At 43.0% G+C, this 20,037-nt stretch overlaps 2 protein-coding genes across 7 annotated transcripts in view; one reads left to right on the plus strand and one right to left on the minus strand.

Moving 5' to 3' along the window:
* XPO5 (exportin 5) overlaps window positions 1–2,885 on the minus strand; it is a 55,014-nt gene extending 52,129 nt beyond the window's left edge. For both annotated transcript variants that reach the window (XM_024248104.3, XM_024248103.3), the window contains exons 1-2: window positions 2,570–2,885; window positions 88–209 (exon numbers count right to left, since the gene is read on the minus strand). In XM_024248104.3, the coding sequence (XP_024103872.1) occupies window positions 88–209; window positions 2,570–2,674 (227 nt within the window). In that variant the 5' untranslated portion in view covers window positions 2,675–2,885. The remainder of the gene's footprint in view (window positions 1–87; window positions 210–2,569) is intronic.
* Window positions 2,886–2,950: 65 nt separating this feature from the next.
* Window positions 2,951–20,037, plus strand: part of POLH (DNA polymerase eta) — a 41,881-nt gene continuing 24,794 nt past the window's right edge. Inside the window, exons 1-4 of one of the 5 annotated variants that reach the window (XM_024248106.3) lie at window positions 2,951–3,263; window positions 8,450–8,590; window positions 9,136–9,270; window positions 13,396–13,613. In XM_024248106.3, the coding sequence (XP_024103874.2) occupies window positions 8,454–8,590; window positions 9,136–9,270; window positions 13,396–13,613 (490 nt within the window). In that variant the 5' untranslated portion in view covers window positions 2,951–3,263; window positions 8,450–8,453. Of the gene's footprint in view, window positions 3,264–8,449; window positions 8,591–9,135; window positions 9,271–9,300; window positions 11,730–13,395; window positions 13,614–20,037 lie in introns of those variants that run through there. The other 4 variants (XM_054557551.2, XM_063724807.1, XM_054557552.2 and 1 more) reach the window with 4 other exon arrangements.

The following is a 20,037-nucleotide window of genomic DNA, read 5'->3' on the forward strand; positions in this document are numbered from 1 at the left end:
CTCACCTAAACAGCATCTCTATAGGTTATATAAGATATAAAGATCTGTTCTCTCAGACTTCAGTGGTAATGTCCAAGAGCTCCTTACTTGACAACGTGTTCCAGGATCTGAAGGCCAAAATGTCTGACGATGGCAATTTGTGTTTTCTCAGCCAACCTCAAGCCACAGGGGACACAGATAGGACACTTTTCTTTAAACTCTTCACAAAACTGAAAGAAAAAAAGTTAGTGTTTCCTTTCGAGGGGTGAGAGAATAGGGACTAAAAGAATTTCATCTTAAGAAACTCCAACCAGGCCGGGTGCGGTGGCTCGCACACTGGGAGGCTGAGATGGGAGGACTACTTGAGTCTAGGAGTTCGAGACTAGCCTAGGCAACATGGCGAAACCCCATCTCTACTAAATATATATATATATATATATATAAATATATATAAATATATATAAATAAATAAATATATATATAAATATATATAAATAAATATATATATAAATAAATATATAAATATATATAAATAAATATATATATAAATAAATATATAAATATATATAAATAAATATATACATAAATATATATAAATATATATAAATATATAAATAAATATGTATATAAATATATATATATAATTTTTTTTTTTTTTTTTTTTTGAGACGGAATCTCACTCTGTCACCCAGACTGGAGTGCAATGGCATGATCTCAGCTCACTGCAACCTCTGCCTTCCAGGTTCAAGCAGTTCTCCTGCCCCGGCCTCCCGAGCCCAAGTAGCTGAGACTACAAGTGCACGCCACCACACCCAGCTAATTTTTGTATTTTTAGTAGAAACGGGGTTTCATCATGTTGACCAGGCTGGTCTTGAACTCCTGACCTCAGGTGATCCACCTGCCTTGGCCTCCCAAAGTGCTGGGATTACAGGCGTGAGCCACTGCGCCCGGCCTATTAAAAATATTTTTTAAAATTAGCGGGGCATGGTGGCAGGTGCCTGTAATCCCAGCTACTCATGAGGCTGAAGTGGTAGGAGAATCACTTGAGCTCGGGAAATCAAGGCTGGAGTGAGCGGAGATCTCACCACTGCACGCCAGCCTGGACAACCAGAGTGAGACCCTATGTCAAAAAGAAACTCCAACCTAAGCTATATGTTTAAAGTCGCAAAACCTAGATCAATATTATATGGATCTCCAAGCACAGTTGCTTTTAAAATATATATTTAATATAAAAATAAAAATATAAAACACATAAAATGTTATATATATATAACATTTCCTCCAAGGGGTGTTCACTCTATTTTATGTATATATATTACACGTATATTATGAATAAAGAACTGATAAACATTCCTTCCAGCGTGATGTTTCCAGATTTTTTCCATGCTACGGCCAACAGTAGCCCTACTAGTGTTGGAAAAAAATGGACACAAAGGAATAAGAAATTATTTGTTAGAGACATCCCCCTGATGTACATAGGGGTGAAATAACAATTTCTAGGGTTTCTTCTAAAAACCTTCGAGGCAGGGAGAGAGGATAGGCGGTGGAAAAAGTAAATGCGGTAAAATCTTTAATTGCTGAATTTAGGTGACAGGAACATGCAGAATCACTGTCGTATTCTCTCCACTTTTGTGTCTATTTTAAATATTAATAATAAAAACCAAACTAATAGAACCCAATTGTTTCTGATTCCAAACCCTTTGGCATACATCTACATATTGTAACATTTCCTCCAAGTGGTGGTCACTCTCTTTTTTGAAGTTAACATCACTTTAAAAATGTACAGCACAAGTATTTTCTCCTAAATGGCCATTTCTCACAGCCCACACACGTTGTTTTATGGGCAAGTAAGCTTGAATTGTATTAGCACCCCCAAACTGCAGCATAAGTCAGTCCCAAGAGCAGAGCATTCGGGTCTCAAGCAAACTACTTTCAGGAAACCAAAGTGCCCTTGTTAAAATGCAAAGTAAGTGGTAGAAGTTATCTTTGCGCAAAATAGCCTAAAAATATTACACTCAAAAACATGGGAGAAGTAGGGGTGCGAGAATTTCCCCGGGAAATGTCCAAGCCACAAACGAAAGTTAGCGAGAGATGTTAAAGGATATAAGCATAAGGGTACTAGAGGGGCTGGAGCTCGGTCAGTTCGGGTCAGGTGAGTGGGCCAGCAGGAAAACGTTTAGTGCAGGGGAGACCATAAAGAATGAAGCTGGCGTTGGGGGCGGGATCTACACGTGCGCCTCGGGAAGGCGAGGAGATGTCGGGCTTGGGGAATGAAAATGGGCGAGGGTCGTGTCGCGGACAAGAGTGCACAGAAGCGAGGAACGGGGGAGGAGAGGGCTGTGGGAAGCTGCGGCGAGATGAGAAGCAGCTAGGGACCGGAGTGTCCCAGGCAAAGGACAGGAGCGGCGAGTAGAGAAGGCGGGGGTTTGGGAGAGGCGCGGAGGGCCGCGAGGAGAAGGTCCCGGGGAGTTGGGAAAGGAGGTCCAGGAGCCGCGTGGGCGGGAGACTACCCCAGTTACAGGCGGCGCCGGAGCTGCCGGGGCTGGGAGAGGGTGTCGGGACCGGCCCAGGACGCCAGGACCCCAGCTACCTTGAGAGCTTCCAGCCGGTAGCGCTGGGTGGAGTTGGGGTCCATCATGACCGTCACCGCTTTCACCAGCTGCTCGCACAACGCGTTTACTTGATCCATCGCCATGCCTAGTGCCACGCCTAACGCCACGCGCCGAGAGCGCACACCACTGCAGTCCCGGGACCACGAGGCACGACAGCTCCCTCGGCGAGACCACCCGTTGGTACCGGACTGCGGCGGGCAGGCGGGGGTGGGAAGCTGGAGGAGGAGCGTGAGCAGTAGCTCTCGCTGGGAAGAAGCCGGCGCTGCGCACGCGCCCGGCCCGCCACTGCGCAGGCGCCCGCGGAAGTGGCGGCTCCCGTGTGAAGGTTGAGCCTAGGTGGGCGGGGCGGGAGGCGGAAGGGCCACGGTGCGCAGCCGCGTCAACGGCCCTTCGCAGCGGGCGCGCTGTCAGACCTCAGTCTGGCGGCTTCGTTGCTGGGCGCGCCGCACTTGGCTGATTCCTGCTGGGATCGCTTGCCCGGGCAGGATCCTTTACGATCCCTTCTCGGTTTCTCCGTTGTCACAGGGAATAAATCTCGCTCGAAACTCACTGGACCGCTCCCAGAAAGGCGAAAAGATATTCAAGAGCCCTTCCATTTTCCTTCCAGTGGGCACCGAACCCAGCATTTTCGGCAACCGCTGCTGGCAGTTTTGCCAGGTGTTTGTTACCTTGGTAAGAAAATTTAGAACTGTTCGCTGTCACTGTGTTCAGACTTTCTATGTTTCCTTGACTATTGGTTTTATAATGTAGCAGTGACTGGGCCAACGTTACGTGAAATATAAATCATGCTAACAGGGATAAGGCCCTGGTACTGTCCTCTTAAGATTTTTCTTGTAGAAAAAAGTATGTTTTTCCCTGTAGTTCTTAAACCTCTCTCTTGGAATTATTTTCCTGGATGTATTATTACCTGGTGGGCACTAAACTTGTTTTGTGCGGATTGGGGTAACTCGAGATGTTTAAAGGGAATAATTGCAATCAGTGAAGGTTTGTGCAGTTTTGATAATTGGCCAAGTGCTATATATAAGATTTCAAAGTAGTGTAATCCTTATCCAAAAGCATGGCTTGGGCAGAAAGTCTTCTTCATTTTCCATCTTTATAAAGCTCTTGGCCGGGCGCGGTGGCTCACGCCTGTAATCCCAGCACTTTGGGAGGCCGAGGCGGGTGGATCACCTGAGGTTCAGGAGTTTGAGACCAGCCTCACCAACATGGTGAAACCCCGTCTCTACTAAAAATACAAAAATTATGTTTGCATTTTTAGTATTTTTATACAGGCGTGGCGGCGAGCGCCTGTAATCCCAGCTACTCGGGAGGCTGAGGTGGGAGAATCGGTTGATCCCGGGAGGCGGAGGTTCAGTGAGCCGAGATCGCGCCTTTGCACTGCAGCCTGGGCGACAGAGCGAAACTCCGTCTCAAAAATAAATAAATAAAGCTCTTGCTTTCTCGAGTAAATACATAAACGGAAAACCTCAACAGCTTTATTATCTGTTAAAGTCTGCATGTCTGTTTTTGTGATTGTGTGCTTAGTAAATTGTGTGCTGAACATAAATCACTGCTTCCTATTCCTGCTCCACTTCTGGTATTTGGATCTAATATGGTGCTTAGCCTGTGTTTTTTTTGTGTGTGTGACAATACTATTTGTTGGCTCAATCTGTTCCAATACTACTGAAAAGCCACTTCAAAGTAGAGGGATTTCTGGCATGTTATGGTTTTAACTTGTAAATGTTTAAAGTATCACATTCTGCCTGTTTTAGGCGTGGTCGACTGGAATTTATAAGGAATTAATGCTTTGACTGCTCTGATTTTAATTATTTTTCTTTCCACTCACCTTCCTGCTTTGCAGTTGTAAGACACGTTTTTTTTTCAAGGTGAATGTTAGTTTTTGAAAAACTTTTTTTAGAATACAGTTGGGTGCTCACTCAACTGTATAACCTGTGTTTCTCGTATTTAAATCATGGATTGCTGGTGTTTCGATTGTCTTATTTAGGTCTTGTCTCTCAAACTGCTGCATATTGGAATTACCTGGAGAGCTTTTAAAAATCCCCGGCCGGGCGCGGTGGCACACGCCTGTAATCCCAGCACTTTGGGAGGCTGAGGCGGGCGGATCACGAGGTCAGGAGATCCAGACCATCCTGGCTAACACGGTGAAACCCCGTCTCTACTAAAAATACAAAAAAGTAGCCGGGCGGGGTGGCACGCGCCTGTAGTCCCAGCTAATGGGGAGGCTGAGGCAGAGGAATCGCTTGAATCCGGGAGGTGGAGGTTGCAGTGAGCTGAGATCTCACCACTACACTCCAGCCTGGGTGACAGACCCAGACTGTCTAGAAAAAAAAAAAAATCCCCATGCTAGGCCGAGCGTGGTGACTCAGGCCTGTAATCCCAGCACTTTGGGAGGCTGAGGTGGGTGGATCGCCTAAGGTCAGGAGTTAGAGACTAGCCTGGCCAACATGGTGAAACCCTGTCTCTACTCGAAATACAAAAATTAGCTGGGCGTGGTGGCGTGCGCCTGTAGTCCCAGCTACCTGGGAGGCTGAGGCACGGGAATCGCTTGAACCCGGGAGGCGGAGGTTGCAGTGAGCCGAGACTGTGCCATTGCACTCCAGCCTGCGCAACGAGAGCGAAACTCTATCTCAAAAACAACAACAACAAAAAAACTCATGCCCAGGTCATACCCATACCAATTAAGTTAGTATATATAGTTGTGGAAGTCAAATATCAATAGTATTTAAAGCAGCCTGGCCAACATGGCAAAACCCCATCTTTACTCAAAATACAAAAAAGCCAGGCAGGGTGGTGCGCACGTGTGTAATCCCAGCTACTCGGGAGGCTGAGGCAGGAGAATGGCGTGAACCCGGGACAGGGAGGTTGCAGTGAACCGAGATTGTGCCACTGCACTCCAGCCTGGGCGACAGAGCAAGACTCCGTCTCAAAAAAACAAAAAAAGAAACGTAAAGATTCCCAGGTGATTTTAATATATAGCAAATTTTGGGAGCCACTGCTTTATATTTCTTCTTCCAGATTACTAAAAATGTTAAATAATAGTCAGCATCCACTCTCAAGCATGTAAGGTTTATTCTTCCAAGCTACCATTCATACCTTTTTCTATGTTTATCTGTTAGATTGAGTTTTCTCTTGTGTTTAAGAAATTTACATGAGTAGTAGAAAAATCACAGAATGTTACAAAGTAATTGTTACAGGCACGAGCCACTGATGGGTGCTTAGTGATTGAAAGGTTGAAGAGAAAACAGGATGTTTGCCGTCTGAAAGTATCTTTGATATTTTTAAGTTACAAAAGGAAAAATAGTAACCTTATAATGACAAATGTGGCAAAAAACATTTCACTGATCATGGTTAAATAGGTAATAAGATATATTGACAGAATGTATTTCACCCCCCTCATCACTGCCATTATATTCTTGCCCAAAATGCATAATCTTAATCATGAGAAAACATCAGACAAACCCAAATTAAGAGACATTCTCAAAATAACTGACTAGGCTGGGCGAGGTGGCTCACGTCTGTAATCCCAGCACTTTGGGAGGCCGAGGCGTGCGGATCACGAGGTCAGGAGATCGAGACCATCTTGGCTGAGAAGGTGAAACCCCATCTCTACTAAAAATACAAAAAAAAAAATTAGCCGGGCGTGGTGGTGGACGCCTGTGGTCCCAGCTACTTGGGAGACTGAGGCAGGAGAATGGCATGAACCCGGGAGGCAAAGCTTGCAGTGGGCCAAGGTTGCTCCGCTGCATTCCAGCCTGGGTGACAAAAAAAAACTGACTAATACTCTTTAAAGGTGTCATGGTCGGCGGGCGCGGTGGCTTACACCTGTAATCCCAGCACTTTGGGAGGCCGAGGCAGGCGGATCACCTGAGGTCAGGAGTTCGAGACCAGCCTCGCCAACACAGTGAAACCCTGTCTCTACTAAAAATACAAAAATTAGCTGGCATGGTGGCAGGTGCCTGTAATCCCAGCTAATCGGGAGGCTGAGGCAGAAGAGTTGCTTGCGCCCAGGAGGCGGAGGTTGCAGTGAGCCGAGATAAAGCCATTGCACTCCAGCCTGGGGAACAACAGCGAGACTTTGTCTCAAAAAAAAAAAAAAAAAAAAAAGTGTCATGGTCATGAAAAACAAGGAACAACCGAGGAAATGCCACAGATTGGGGGGGGGGGGAGTAAAGTATGTAGTTAATAATATACCAATGTTCATTTTTAAATTTTGATAATTGTGTTAAGATGTTAACATCAGGAAACTGGGAGTAGGAGAACTCTACCATTTTTGCAATTTTCTGTAAGTCTAAAAGTATTTCAGGGTAAAAGGTTGACATTTTTCATGAATGCTATGATGTTATATATTATTTTCTCCTTCTCTTTTCTCTGAATTTATACTTGAGATTTGTCTGTCAACTAGATTCAGTATTGGTTCTCTTCCCCTGGTGATGTGCATTTTAATTTCCATTTCCCCGTGACTAATGATGGTGAGCCTATTTTTATGTGCCAATTGGCTATGTTTATATTTTGTGGTCAGTTCTTTTAAGGATAAATATTTTTAAAGCTTTTAATACCTATTGCCTTCATAAAATTGTACTAATTTATTCTTATGCCAGCAGTACAGATTGAGTATCTGTGATATTGTGATATATGTATGTTAGTTTTTGTCCATGGTTCCTAGCTCATAACTCCCCTAGCTTTCGTTATAATATTGGAGCTCTTGAAGCAAGCCTCAGAAAACAGAATCTCTCTCTGACCTTCTCCTACACTCCTTTAACCTGCCCAAAGCAGGACTCTAATCTTCCCCTGCCTTTCTGGTTATGGGTCATAAGACTTTCATTTCAGAAGAGTTCCTACCCCATACCCTGGAGGAAGGAATGCTACCCAGAGAGGCCAGGAAGAATCTGGACAGGCCTTGCTGGGTTTCCCCAGTCTATCAGTATTAGATCATATCTTTTTTGTCCAGTCACATTTCTACACGGGTGTCAGTCATGCCTATCCAATGAAGTCTCCATAAAAGGCCCAAGAGGAGAGGGTTCGAAGAGCTTCTGGATAGGAACAAAAGGAGGTTCCTGGAGAGTGGTGTTCCCAGGGAGGGCATGCCTTGCCATGTGTATCTCTTCATCTGTATATCCTTTATAATAAACTAGTAAATTTGATTCCCTGAGTTCTGTGAGCCACTCTGGCAAATTAACTGAACCAAAAGAGGGGCTCATGAGATTCCCAATTTATATCCAGTCAGTTAGAAGCACAGGTAAAACAACCTGTGGCTTGTGATTGGCATCAGAAGTAGGGGGCAGTCTTGTGGGACTGAGCCATCAACCTGTGAGATCTGACGCTTTCTCTAGGTAGATAATGTCAGACTCGAATTGGAGGATACCCACTTGGTGTCTGCTGCAGAATTGATTGCTTGTTTGTTGGTGGGGAGAAATCCTCACATTTGGTCACAGAAGTCTACCTTGTTGATTGTTGTTGAGTGAAGAATCTTAAAAACTGTTTTTTCCACTCAGGGTATCCCTAATCTGAAATTTGAAATCTTCCAAAATCCAAAAAATTTTTTGCACCAACACAGCATTCAAAGGAAATGTTTATTAGAGCGTTGTAGGTTTAGGATTTTTGGATTACGGATGCTTAACTGGTGATTATAATGCAAATATTGCAAAATTTGAAAAAAATGCAAAATCTCAAGCACTTTGGATCCCAGCCATTTCAGATAAGGGATACTCAATGTGTATATTTAAATGCCTGTTTCGTTCTTGTTAGTTTCCATGCTCCCATGCTCATGGTAACTCATCAGTGAAAGAATGGAATTACAGTTTTCCCTGGCATTTTGTATGAGGTGTTTTTCTAACTGTACATAAAATGTCATGTTACAGAAAAATGGCTACTGGACAGGATCGAGTGGTTGCTCTCGTGGACATGGACTGTTTTTTTGTTCAAGTGGAGCAGCGGCAAAATCCTCATTTGAGGAATAAACCTTGTGCAGTTGTACAGTACAAATCATGGAAGGGTGGCGGGTATGTATCATTGTTATTGTCACAACTATTCAATGGTAACACAGTGGCACTGTGGCAGGTCCTTTGTTGTGGTGGTGGTGGTGGTGACAGGGCCTTTCTCTATTGTCCCATCCAGAGTGCAGTGGCACCATCAGCTCACAGCAGCTTTGACCTGGGCTCAAGTGATCATCCCTCTTCAAGTCTCCCAAGTAGTTAGAACTACAGGAGCGCCCCACCATGCCAAGCTGATTTTATTTTTTGGGGAGTGGGTAGAGATGGGGATTGGTTGGGGGGGCAGGGCTCACTATATTGCCCAGGCAGGTCTTGAACTCCTGGCCTCAAGCAGTCCTTCTGCCTTGGCCTCCCAAAGTACAGGAATTGCCAGCATGAGCCACTGTGCCTGGCCCTACTTTTGAGATTTCTGAACTGCTTCGTTTTGGATTGAATGATGGCATCTGTGGTCAAAAAGTTTCTAATATGTTTATAGATTACTTGTGTTAAATGTTACTTGTTTTTGCTTGTGATCATATAATATGTTTTCTGTTTCCTTTTTTTTCTAACCTTAGAATAATTGCAGTGAGTTATGAAGCTCGTGCATTTGGGGTCACTAGAAGTATGTGGGCAGATGATGCTAAGAAGTTATGTCCTGATCTTCTACTGGCACAAGTTCGTGAGTCCCGTGGGAAAGCTAACCTCACCAAGTAAGAAAAAAACATTATTTAAGGAAACATAAAGGAGTCAAAAATAATACTCCATGAGGCTAGGAACTGGTGTTTTGAATTTGTTCCATGTAAATAACACCTGAAAAAATTCTTTTTGGTTAGCCATCTTGTCTCTGTGAAATGAAAAACAGATTTTAATATTGTGTTTTGGGGACAGTTCAAAACCATTATACCATATAAGAGTTGCTGCCTTTGATACCTATTCAGTTCCTTAATTGTTCAAAATTGGTTGTTAAATTAAGACCTAATACCAATTCCCATGTTCTTCGTCCAAAAATCTAAAGCATTTGAAAAATTGACTGTGAAACTGAGAATTTTTCCAGGAAAGGCTGAGTCAAACTGACATTCTAGCACAATATCAGGAATTAGTTGCTATAATTGAACAATATCAAGGGAGATTTCTTTGTTTTTAGATTAAGCTATCTCTCCGCAAATATTAGAAGTTTTGCCTTGGAATGGGGGATATATATCAGCATAGCTAAGTCAGAGGTAGGCACAAACCCCAGCCTTTAATCCTAACAGCTAATATGTATTGAACATATTATCACATGCCAGGCACAGTGTTAAGCTCTCTATAGGCAATATCTCTATTTAATCTGACATTGTTATAAGGTAGGTACTAATATTACTCCCCCTTCACAGATGAGGAATCAAATTCAGAGAAGTTAAATAATTTAAGTTAGGCTGGGGATAGTGGCTCGTGCCTGTAATCCTAGCATTTAGGGAGGCTGAGGCGGGCAGATCACTTGAGTCCAGGAGACCAGCCTGGGCAACATGGGGAAACCCCGTCTCTAACAGAAAATACAAAAATTAGCCAGGTATGGTGGCACACACTTGCAGTCCCGGCTACTCGGAAAGCTGAGGTGAGAGGATTGCTTGAGCCTGGGAGGCAGAGGTTGCAGTGGGCCCAGATCACACCGCTGCACTCCAGTCTGGGTGACAGAGTGAGACCCTGTCTCAAGAAAGAAAAAAGTTCAGACAGCTAAGTAAAAGACTGAGGATTCACATCTGTTTTTTTAAGATTCTAGTATCTGTGTTCTCAAGGTACACTATACTATGTGTTGTGGTATAGGAATCATGCTTTGACTCAGGACCTGACATACTTCTGAATTCTAATTCTAATTCTGTGAATTAGAAGTCTAAAGGTAGAGTGGCATAGCCAGACCCACATTGGAATTATTGCTAGAAAAGAAGATAGACTTGACTGAAGATTAAGTTTTCCAAATACTCTTAAAAATACCTTGCAGTGATTTGCTCAAGAGGCTGTGAGGAAGCACTGAAATAGAGTATTGTTTTAGAAAAACTCAAACTATGGTTTTCCTCTCCTCACACCACAAGAACAATCAACACAGAAGACATCTGTGACCAAAGGTGTGGAAGTATTTCCCCACACACCAATCAGCAGACACCAGCTGCATGTCCTCCCAGTCAATTCCAACACTGTCTACCTGGAGATGGCATCAGATTCCACATGTTGAGGGCTCAATACCACAAGAACACCCCCTCCTTCCTTTCCATCACAAGTCCAGGCCTTTAGAATGTCTGAACAGCTGGCTTTAAGTTGGGGTTCCCGCAACCCCCTCTTCGGATTTGATTAATTTGCTGAAGTGACTCACAGAACTCAGGAGAACACTTACTTATGTTTATTGGTTTATTATAAAAGATATTACGAAGGATACAGGTAGGTTGGGCATGGTGGCTCACGCCTGTAATCCTAGCACTTTGGGAGGCTGAGACAGGAAGATTGCTTTGAGACCAGCCTGGGCAACATAGTAAGACCTCGTCTCTACCAAAATTAAAAAAACAAACAAACAAACAAAAAAACATAAAAAAATTAGCTAGACATGGTGTTGTGCAGCTCTAGTCCCAGCTACTCGGGAAGCTGAGGTGGGAGGATTGCTTGAGCCCAGGAGATTGTGGTTGCAGAGAGTCATGATCAAACCACTGTATCCAGCCTGGGCAACAGTGAGATCCTGTCAAAAAAAAGATGAAGATGAAGAGATATATAGAGCAAGGCGTGTGAGAAGGGGTGTGGAGCTTTCATGCCCTCCCTGGGTGAGCCACCCTCCAGGAATCTCTACTATTACAGCTATTTGGAATCTCTCCAGACCCTGTCCTCTTGGGTTTTTAGGGAGGCTCCGTTGTGTACTCATGACTGATTAAACCATTGGCTATGGGTGATCAACTTGACCTGCAGCACCTCTCCTCCTCTCCCCTCCCCAGAAGTTGAAGGGGTGGGGCCAAAAGTCCCAACCCTCTAATTATGCCATGGTCTTTTTGGTGACCTGCCCTATCCTGAAGCTATTAGTCAACAGTAGCATACAAAAAGACAAAACTTAGGCGATTCCAAGGATTTTTGGAGTTGTATGTCAGGAAACTGGGATGAAGACTGAATATATATTTCACAATATTACAAGTATCCTTTTCTGGCTGTGTGTGTGAGTATATTGCTCTTTCTTTTCTTTTTTTTTATTTTTATTTTTTGTGGGTGGGGGATGGAGTTTTACTCTTGTTGCCCAGGCTAGGGTGCAGTGGTGCAATCTCGGCTCACCACAACCTCCACCTCTTGGGTTCAAGTGATTCTCCTGCCTTAGCCTCCCGAGTAGCTGGGATTACAGTCATGTGCCACCATGCCAGCTAATTTTGTATTTTTAGTAGAAATGGGATTTCTCCATGTTGGTCAGGCTGGTCTCGAACTCTTGACCTCAGGTGATCCACCCACCTCTGCCTCCCAAAGTGCTGGGATTACAGGTGTGAACCGCTGCGCCTGGTCTTGCTCTTTATTTTCTTTGAGGCCTATCCTCTTCCTAGCTCAAATAATGATTTAAAAAAAAAGTTAAGTATTTCTGTAATTCTCTAATTTGAGAATGTTTTAGAACGATAATTATATTAGTTTTTATGGGTGTCTTGGTGAAGAGGTACCAATGTTTTCATTTTTATAGTAAATATAATCAATAGGAACAAAGAACTGGACACTACAAAGCAGGTCCAAACCAAAGCAAAGCAAATATCTGTATATTGGCCGGATGTGGTGGCTCACGCCTGTAATCCCAGCACTTGGGGAGGCTGAGGCGGGAGGATCACCTGAGGTCAGGAATTCGAGATCAGCCTGGCCAACATGGTGAAACCCCGTCTCTACTAAAAATACAAAAAAATTCACCGGGCGTGGTGGCAGGCGCCTGTAATCCCAGCTACTCGGGAGGCCGAGGCAGGAAAATCGCTTGAACCCGGGAGGTGGAGGTTGCAGTGAGGCGAGATGCCACTATTGCACTCCAGCCTGGGAGACAAGAGCAAGACTTCATCTCGAAAAAAAAAAAAAGAAAAAAAAGAAAATATCTGTATATTGTCATAGAAAACTAGGTATAGATCCAGAAGAGCTGCTTATTAAAGTTTGAATAGAAGACATATGGTGAGATTGGTATGTATACCCTGAGGAAGATTGTCTGCCTGCCCAGACACATCACCACATTCTAGGTGCTTATCTTCAACTTGATAATTTGAATATTAGTATATCCATAAATGGTTGGTTAAGGCATGTGTGTGTATGTGGTGATGACCAGTTCACATGTTAACCAAACTCACCGTTGACTGAAGTATAAAATCCATATGCCAGTTTGTTAATTTATGGTGAGAAATACTATCCTGGGGAAGACCATATACTCTGGTTCACGGATCAGTGCAGTGTTGCATGTAAATTACCCTTTTTTTTTTTGAAGACAAAATTAGAAGCAGAAGATTTCTTGGTGGATATATGAAAATAAAAGGAATAGGTAATCACAGTAATACACAAATCTGAGGCATTTCTTTATTTTTTAGAGAGTTCCTTGTCATATAGACGTGTTCATAGTCTGAATGCTTTCTGCCTTGGTAGTTCTGGCATTGTGCTAAAAATGTTTGCCTCCGTGGTTCTTCCTTTTCCATGCTTCTATTATTGACCATCTGCCTGCCCGTTGACCCTTTCAGTTACTATTGTCTAGTCTCTGTTAGGCCATATGTCTCTTGATTTTGTGTATTATTGTTCATTATGGCAAGGTGGGAGTGGAGCAGACAATCTCAAGGTTGCCTCTGTTTATTGCCTGCATGAATGATTCTTATACTTCTTAGGTACCGGGAAGCCAGTGTTGAAGTGATGGAGATAATGTCTCGTTTTGCTGTGATTGAACGTGCCAGCATTGATGAGGCTTATGTAGATCTGACCAGTGCTGTACAAGAGAGACTACAAAAGCTACAAGGTCAGCCTATCTCAGCAGACTTGTTGCCAAGCACTTACATTGAAGGGTTGCCCCAGGGCCCTACAACGGCAGAAGAGACTGTTCAGAAAGGTACTTCCATAGCATCATATTGCTTCTGCTTCCTGCCTTTGGAACCTACTTTGCTTGGTCATGCTGATTCTCCTTGGAATAATTGAAAGGAAACTTAAACTACAGCCTGAATGAATCACAAGGATGAAGGATATACAAATTTTCTTATCTTTCCAGGTATATGGCTGTTGACAAGCTGTGAAATCTGTATGAAAGTAAATTTCTCTTTAGATATAACTAGGGCAGGTTAGTGTTATCAATAGAAGGCAGAGACCTGGCGCGGTGGTTCACGCTTGTAATCCCAGCACTTTGGGAGGCCGAGGTGGGTGGATCATGAGGTCAGGAGTTCAAGACCAACCTGGCCAGCATGGTGAAACCCCATCTCTACTAAAAATACAAAAATTAGCTGGGCATGGTGGCGCGTGCCTGTAATCCCAGCTACTTGGGAGGCTGAGGCAGGAGAATTGCTTGAACCAGGACCCAGGAGGTGGAGGTTGTGGTGAGCCGAGATCTCGCCACTGCACTCCAGCCTAGGCTACAGAGGGAGACTCCATCTCAAAAAAGAAAAAAATCAATAGAAGGCTGACTGAGCACTTTGTCATTGGTAGCTTAATTTATATTATTGTAACTTACTGTCTTGGTTTCTTCATATATAAGAAGGGTGAGCTTTTTAAAGGGGGACCTCAGGTATAGGGAGTTGAGTGATTCAAAATTTCTAATCACTTCTTAACACATTATTACATATGGGCTGCACAAGGCCCTTCTCATTGTATTTTGCTACTTTTACCCTTTATAGTGATTTTCCCACTCCCTCTGTACCCCACCCACCCTCTTGTACCCACTGATATATCTTAGATGTCTGTCTTTCCTTCCTTCCTTCCTTTTTCTTTCTTTCTTTCTTTCCTTTTCATTTCATTTCATTCCTTTATTTCTTTATTTTGAGATGGAGCGTCACTCTGTCGCCCTGGCTGGAGTGCAGTGGCACAATCTCAGCTCACTGCAACCTCCGCCTCCAGGGTTCAAGCAGTTCTCCTGCCCCAGCCTCCCGAGTAGCTGGGATTACAGGCATGTATCCACCACGCGCTGCTAATTTTTGTATTTTTCGTAGAGACGGGGTTTCACTATATTGGCCAGGCAGGTCTCAAACTCCTGACCTCAAATGATCCACCTGCCTTGGCCTCCCAAAGTGCTGGGATTACAGGCGTAAGCCACTGTACCCGGCCTATATCTTTATAAGTTACCCATTATTGCTTTGTATATGTGCTTTTTAATTACAAGATGATTTTGTGCTATTATAGATCTTACTCTTTTTCTCTTTTTTTTTTTTTTTGAGACGGAGTCTCGCTCTTTTGCCCAGGCGGGACTGCAGTGGCGCGATCTCAGCTCGCTGCAAGGTCCGCCTCCCGGGTTCACGCCATTCTCCTGCCTCAGCCTCCTGAGTAGCTGGGATTACAGGTGCCCGCCACTGCGCCCGGCTAATTTTTTTGTGTTTTCAGTAGAGACAGGGTTTCACCGTGTTAGCCTAGATGGTCTCGATCTCCTGACCTTGTGATCCACCCGCATTGGACTCCCAAAGTGCTGGGATTACAGGCATGAGCCACCGCGCCCGGCCTTCATTCTTTTTCTTAATTTTCCTTCAATAGTGACCTTAGAGATGTGTCCATGTGGCTGTATTTATTTGTAATTGATAGCTTCGATGGCTGTTACTTGCAGTGTAATCCATGATATGGATCCACCATGGTAACAGACCATTTTCCCTAGTGACGAATTCATTGGTTGCTTCTAATGTCCTGCTGTAACAGTTTACATTCCCCCTAGCAGTACAGAAAAGTTCCTGTTTCCCCCATATTCTCAACAACAACTGGTATCATCTAATGTTTAAAAATATTTGCCAGTATAATGTTTGTTTGTTTTGCTTTAATTTACATTTCTCTGATTACTAATTGATATTGAAGATCTCTTCATACACTTGTAAGCCAGCTGAGTTTCTGCTTCTGTGATTTACTTATTTATAATCTTTGTCCATTTTTCCATGGAAAAATGGTAAAATTATTTATTTTTTGATTTGCAAGAGTTCCTTGTATATCCCATCCTAATTATTAGTTCAGTGTCTTTTTTTTTTTTTTTTTGAGATGGAAGTCTCACTATGTTGCCCAGGCTGGAGTGCAGTGGCTATCAGTCGCTATTCACAGGTGTGTAATTATGGCTCACTACAGCCTTGAACTCCTGGGCTCAAACAGTCCTCCCACCTCAGCCTCCAGAGTAGCTAGAACTACAGGTATGTGCCATCATGCCTGGCTAATTTTTAAATTTTTTGTAGAAACAGGGTCTTACTATGTTGCCCAGGCTTTTATATGTTTTTTTCATTTTCTACTTGGTTATTGATGTGTTGGGAAATGATAAATGGTTTTTTTTTAAAATAAATTCATTTTTATTTACTTTATCTGAAAAAAGTTTGTGATATAATCTGTATGAAGTGTTTTAATAACATGTACTTGAAGGTTAATTTTTTTTTCTTAGATTTGAATAGAATTAGGACAATAAAAACTTGCTTTTGTGGCTGGGCGCGGTGGCTCACACCTGTAATCCAAGCACTTTGGGAGGCCGAGGCGGGTGGATCATGAGGTCAGGAGTTCAAGACCAGCCTGGCCAAGATGGTGAAACTTCGTCTTTACTGAAAATACAAAAAAAAACTAGCTGGGCATGGTGGCATGTGCCTGTAATCCCAGCTAGTCAGGAGGCTGAAGCAGAGAATTCCTTAAACCCGGAAGGAGGAGGTTGCAGTGAGCTGAGATCGTACCACTGCACTCCCACCTTGGCAACAGAGCAAGACTCTGTCTTAAAAAAAAAAAAAAAAACTTGCTTTTGTGATAATGTTAGATTATGATAGTCCTAGATTCCAGGTCTAAGAATTTGCATAAGAATGAGGGGTTTTTTTTTGTTTTTGTTTTTGTTTTTCTTTGAGACGGAGCCACTCTATCACCCAGGCTGGAGTGCAGTGGTGCAATCTCGGCTCACTGCAACCTCTGCCAGAATGAGGTTTTTTTTAATTGAATATTTTAAAAATTTTTTTAATTGAATATTTTTTTAATTGAATATTATGAAAGTGGAATTCAGTTGTATCCCCCCAGAGCAAATAATTCTGCATAAGTTTCATGTTTTGGCTGGGTGCAGTGGCTCACACCTGTAATCCCAGCACTTTGGGAGGCCAAGGCAGGTGAATCACCTGAGGTCAGGAGTTCAAGACCAGTCTGGCCAACATGGCGAAACCCCATCTCTACTAAAAATACAAAAATTAGCCGGGCGCGGTGGCAGGTGCCTGTAACCCCAGCTACTTGGGAGGCTGAGACAGGAGAATCACTTGAGCCCAGGAGGCGGAGAGTGCGTGAGCCGAGATCGCTCCACTGTACTCCAGCCTGGGCGGCAACAGAGCAAGACTCTGTCAAAAAAGAAAGAAAGAAAAAAAAAGATGTAATATGTAAACTTTGCTTTTGCTGCTGAACAATTGTATGATATGCCTTTAATGTGTTGTGCAGAAGGGTAGTAGTAAAACTGCCCAGGGAAGCTTGTGACTTAAGGAATTATTTTATTTTCTGATCCTGATAATGCAAAGTATGTGAAGCTAGAGGCTGCAGATCCTTTAGTTCTTTGGACAAAATATAATGGACAATAAAGATGTGCCACTTAGAGGAAGCAAAATCATGGTACATAAGCTTTTGATATTTGATATTTTATTATTCTGGGACCAGAGTCAGAAATTTAATTATCATAATAAGAAAGGGGTTCTTTGGTCTTACCTTTCTGTACCACATCTTATTACATAACGTTCTTTTTTTTCAGTTTCCACGTGCAACACTGATTTTTTGGTGTCACCCAGGCTGGAATGCAGTTGTGAGATCTTGGCACACTGCAGCCTCCACCTCCAGGGTTCAAGTGATTCTCATGCCTCAACCTCCTGAGTAGCTGGGATTATAGGCATATGCCACCATGCTGGCTAAGTTTTGTATTTTTAGTAGAGACGGGGTTTCGCCATGTTGGTCAGGCTGGTCTCAAACTCCTGGCATCAAGTGATCCATCTGCCTTGGCCTCCCAAAGTGCTGGGATTACAGGCATGAGCCGGTGCACCCAGCCTGATTTTTTTTTTTTTTTAATATTTGGAATTGGTTTTATAATGCCTTGAATTTGTGACTCTTTAAAGTTTTTTTGAGAATTACATACTCTTAAAAATTTGTTGAAAGCTATAGACCCTTGCTTGCCTCCGAAAAATTTGTATCTATACATAAGACAATTTTGCATGCAGTTTTCAGGAGATTCACAAACCCTCTGAAATCCACATACCTCAGAATTAGAACTAGTCTTACACATTATGTTGGTTTTTGCTGCAGAGCATTGTTGAAGCATTCTATTATCTCTGGCTGAAGATGGTATATACCTTCATTGGTAGTTGAATGTTAACTCAGATGGACGTGTTCCTCTTTCTTCTATACTTATTTTTCTTACCTATGTACTTTTTTTTTATTAAAAATGCCCATGTTTATAGAGAAGTCTATTTCTGTATGTCTTGTGTCTATTGCATTAGTGTGTCCAACTTAAATATTAAGCTCCCAGATGCAGTGCCAGCATCTTATTATATGTAATGTTCAGAACAGTGCAATGTCTAGGAAATATTTCATATCATATTCCTGAATCTTTGATGTGTGCAGCCACAAAAACCTGGTAACAGAAATTAGGTGATCTAAGTGGATATAACCTTCCAGAAATCATTTTTCATGGATACAATATATTTCAAATCTAAGAAAAGAGGCCAGGTATTTGTAATACGTTGATACTGAGCTTTCCATCAATTTTTCCATCTTGCCTCTTAATGGATTAAGAGCTAGCAATCATGCTCAGCCCTCCTGCATTTGCAACTTTGTATTTTTTTTTTTTTTTTTTTTTTGGAGACTGAGTCTCGCTCTGTCGCCCAGGCTGGAGTGCAGTGGCGCAATCTCGGCTCACTGCAAGCTGCACCTCCCAGGTTCACACCATTCTCCTGCCTCAGCCTCCCGAGTAGCTGGGACTACAGGCACCCTCCACCACACCCGGCTAATTTTTTTGTATTTTTTTTTAGTAGAGGTGGGGTTTTACCGTGTTAGCCAGCATGGTCTCGATCTCCTTACCTCGTGATCTGCCCGCCTTGGTCTCCCAAAGTGCTGGGATTACAGGCGTGAGCCACCGCGCCCGGCCTTGTATTTTCTAAAATAGTTATTTGTGTGTAAAGTTTAAGTAGTAAGATTTACTTAAAGTACTTCTCAGAAATAGCCAAGGTGAAAACTTCCCCATCATTGCCATTTTGTAACTGGTTTGTTAGCCAAGGACCTTTTCTTTTCCCTTTGTTTTCTCTTAATTCATTTCTTTATTATTTTAAAACACAGAGACATGGTCTCACTATGTTGCCCAGGCTGGTCTTGAGTTCCTGGCCTCAAGCAATCTTCCCACTTCAGTGTCCCAAAGTGCCAGGATTATAGGCGTGAGCCACCGCACCTGGCCTTACAAAACAGTTTTATAATAATTATTTTTGAGATGGGGTCTCACTGTGTTGCCCATGTTACCCATGAACTCATGGGCTCAAGTGATCCTCCCACTTGAGCCTTTCAAGTAGCTGGAACTATCGGCATGTGCCACTGTGTCTGGCTTTATCTTATAATGATCATATAATTATTATTAAAGATTATAAAATTCAATGGAAAGATTATACTATCTTCATGTATCAAAAGACTAAATCTTACTAGTGCTCGATTCTCCCCAAATCGACGTAGAGATTCATTGCAATCCCTTCCAAAATCCCGCAGAAATTGACAAACTGATTCTAAAATTTGTATGGAAATGCAAAGAATGTGGAATAGCCAAACAAGTTTGAAAAATAACTGAGTTGGAAGACATACTACCTGATTTCAAGATTTAACTATAAATTTGTAACTAGGGAAGTTTGGTATTGGTGTGAGAAAATACATAGATCAATGGTATAGAATAGAAAGTATACAAGTAGATCTCCACTTTTCAGGCCAGGGTGTGTGTGGTGGCAATTCATTTCCACAAAGGTGCCAGGATAATTCAACAAGAAAAACTCTTGGCTGGGCACGGTGGCTCACGCCTGTAATCCCAGCACTTTGAGAGGCCAGGGCGGGCGAATCACGACGTCATGAGATTGAGACCATCCTGGCCAACATGGTGAGACCCTGTCTCTACTAAAAATACAAAAATTAGCTGGGTGTGGTGGCGCATGCCTATAATCCTAGCTTCTCGGGAGGGTAAGGCAGGAGAATTACTTGAACCCTGGAGACAGAGGTTGCAGTGAGCTGAGATTGCGCCACTGCACTCCAGCCTAGCAACAGAGTGAAACTCCGTTGCAAAAAAAGAAAAAAAGAAAGAAAAATTTTTTCTCAGCTTTCATGGGCATTTAATA

This window comes from Pongo abelii, chromosome 5 (genome assembly GCF_028885655.2).
Source record: "Pongo abelii isolate AG06213 chromosome 5, NHGRI_mPonAbe1-v2.0_pri, whole genome shotgun sequence".
NCBI lineage: Eukaryota > Metazoa > Chordata > Mammalia > Primates > Hominidae > Pongo > Pongo abelii.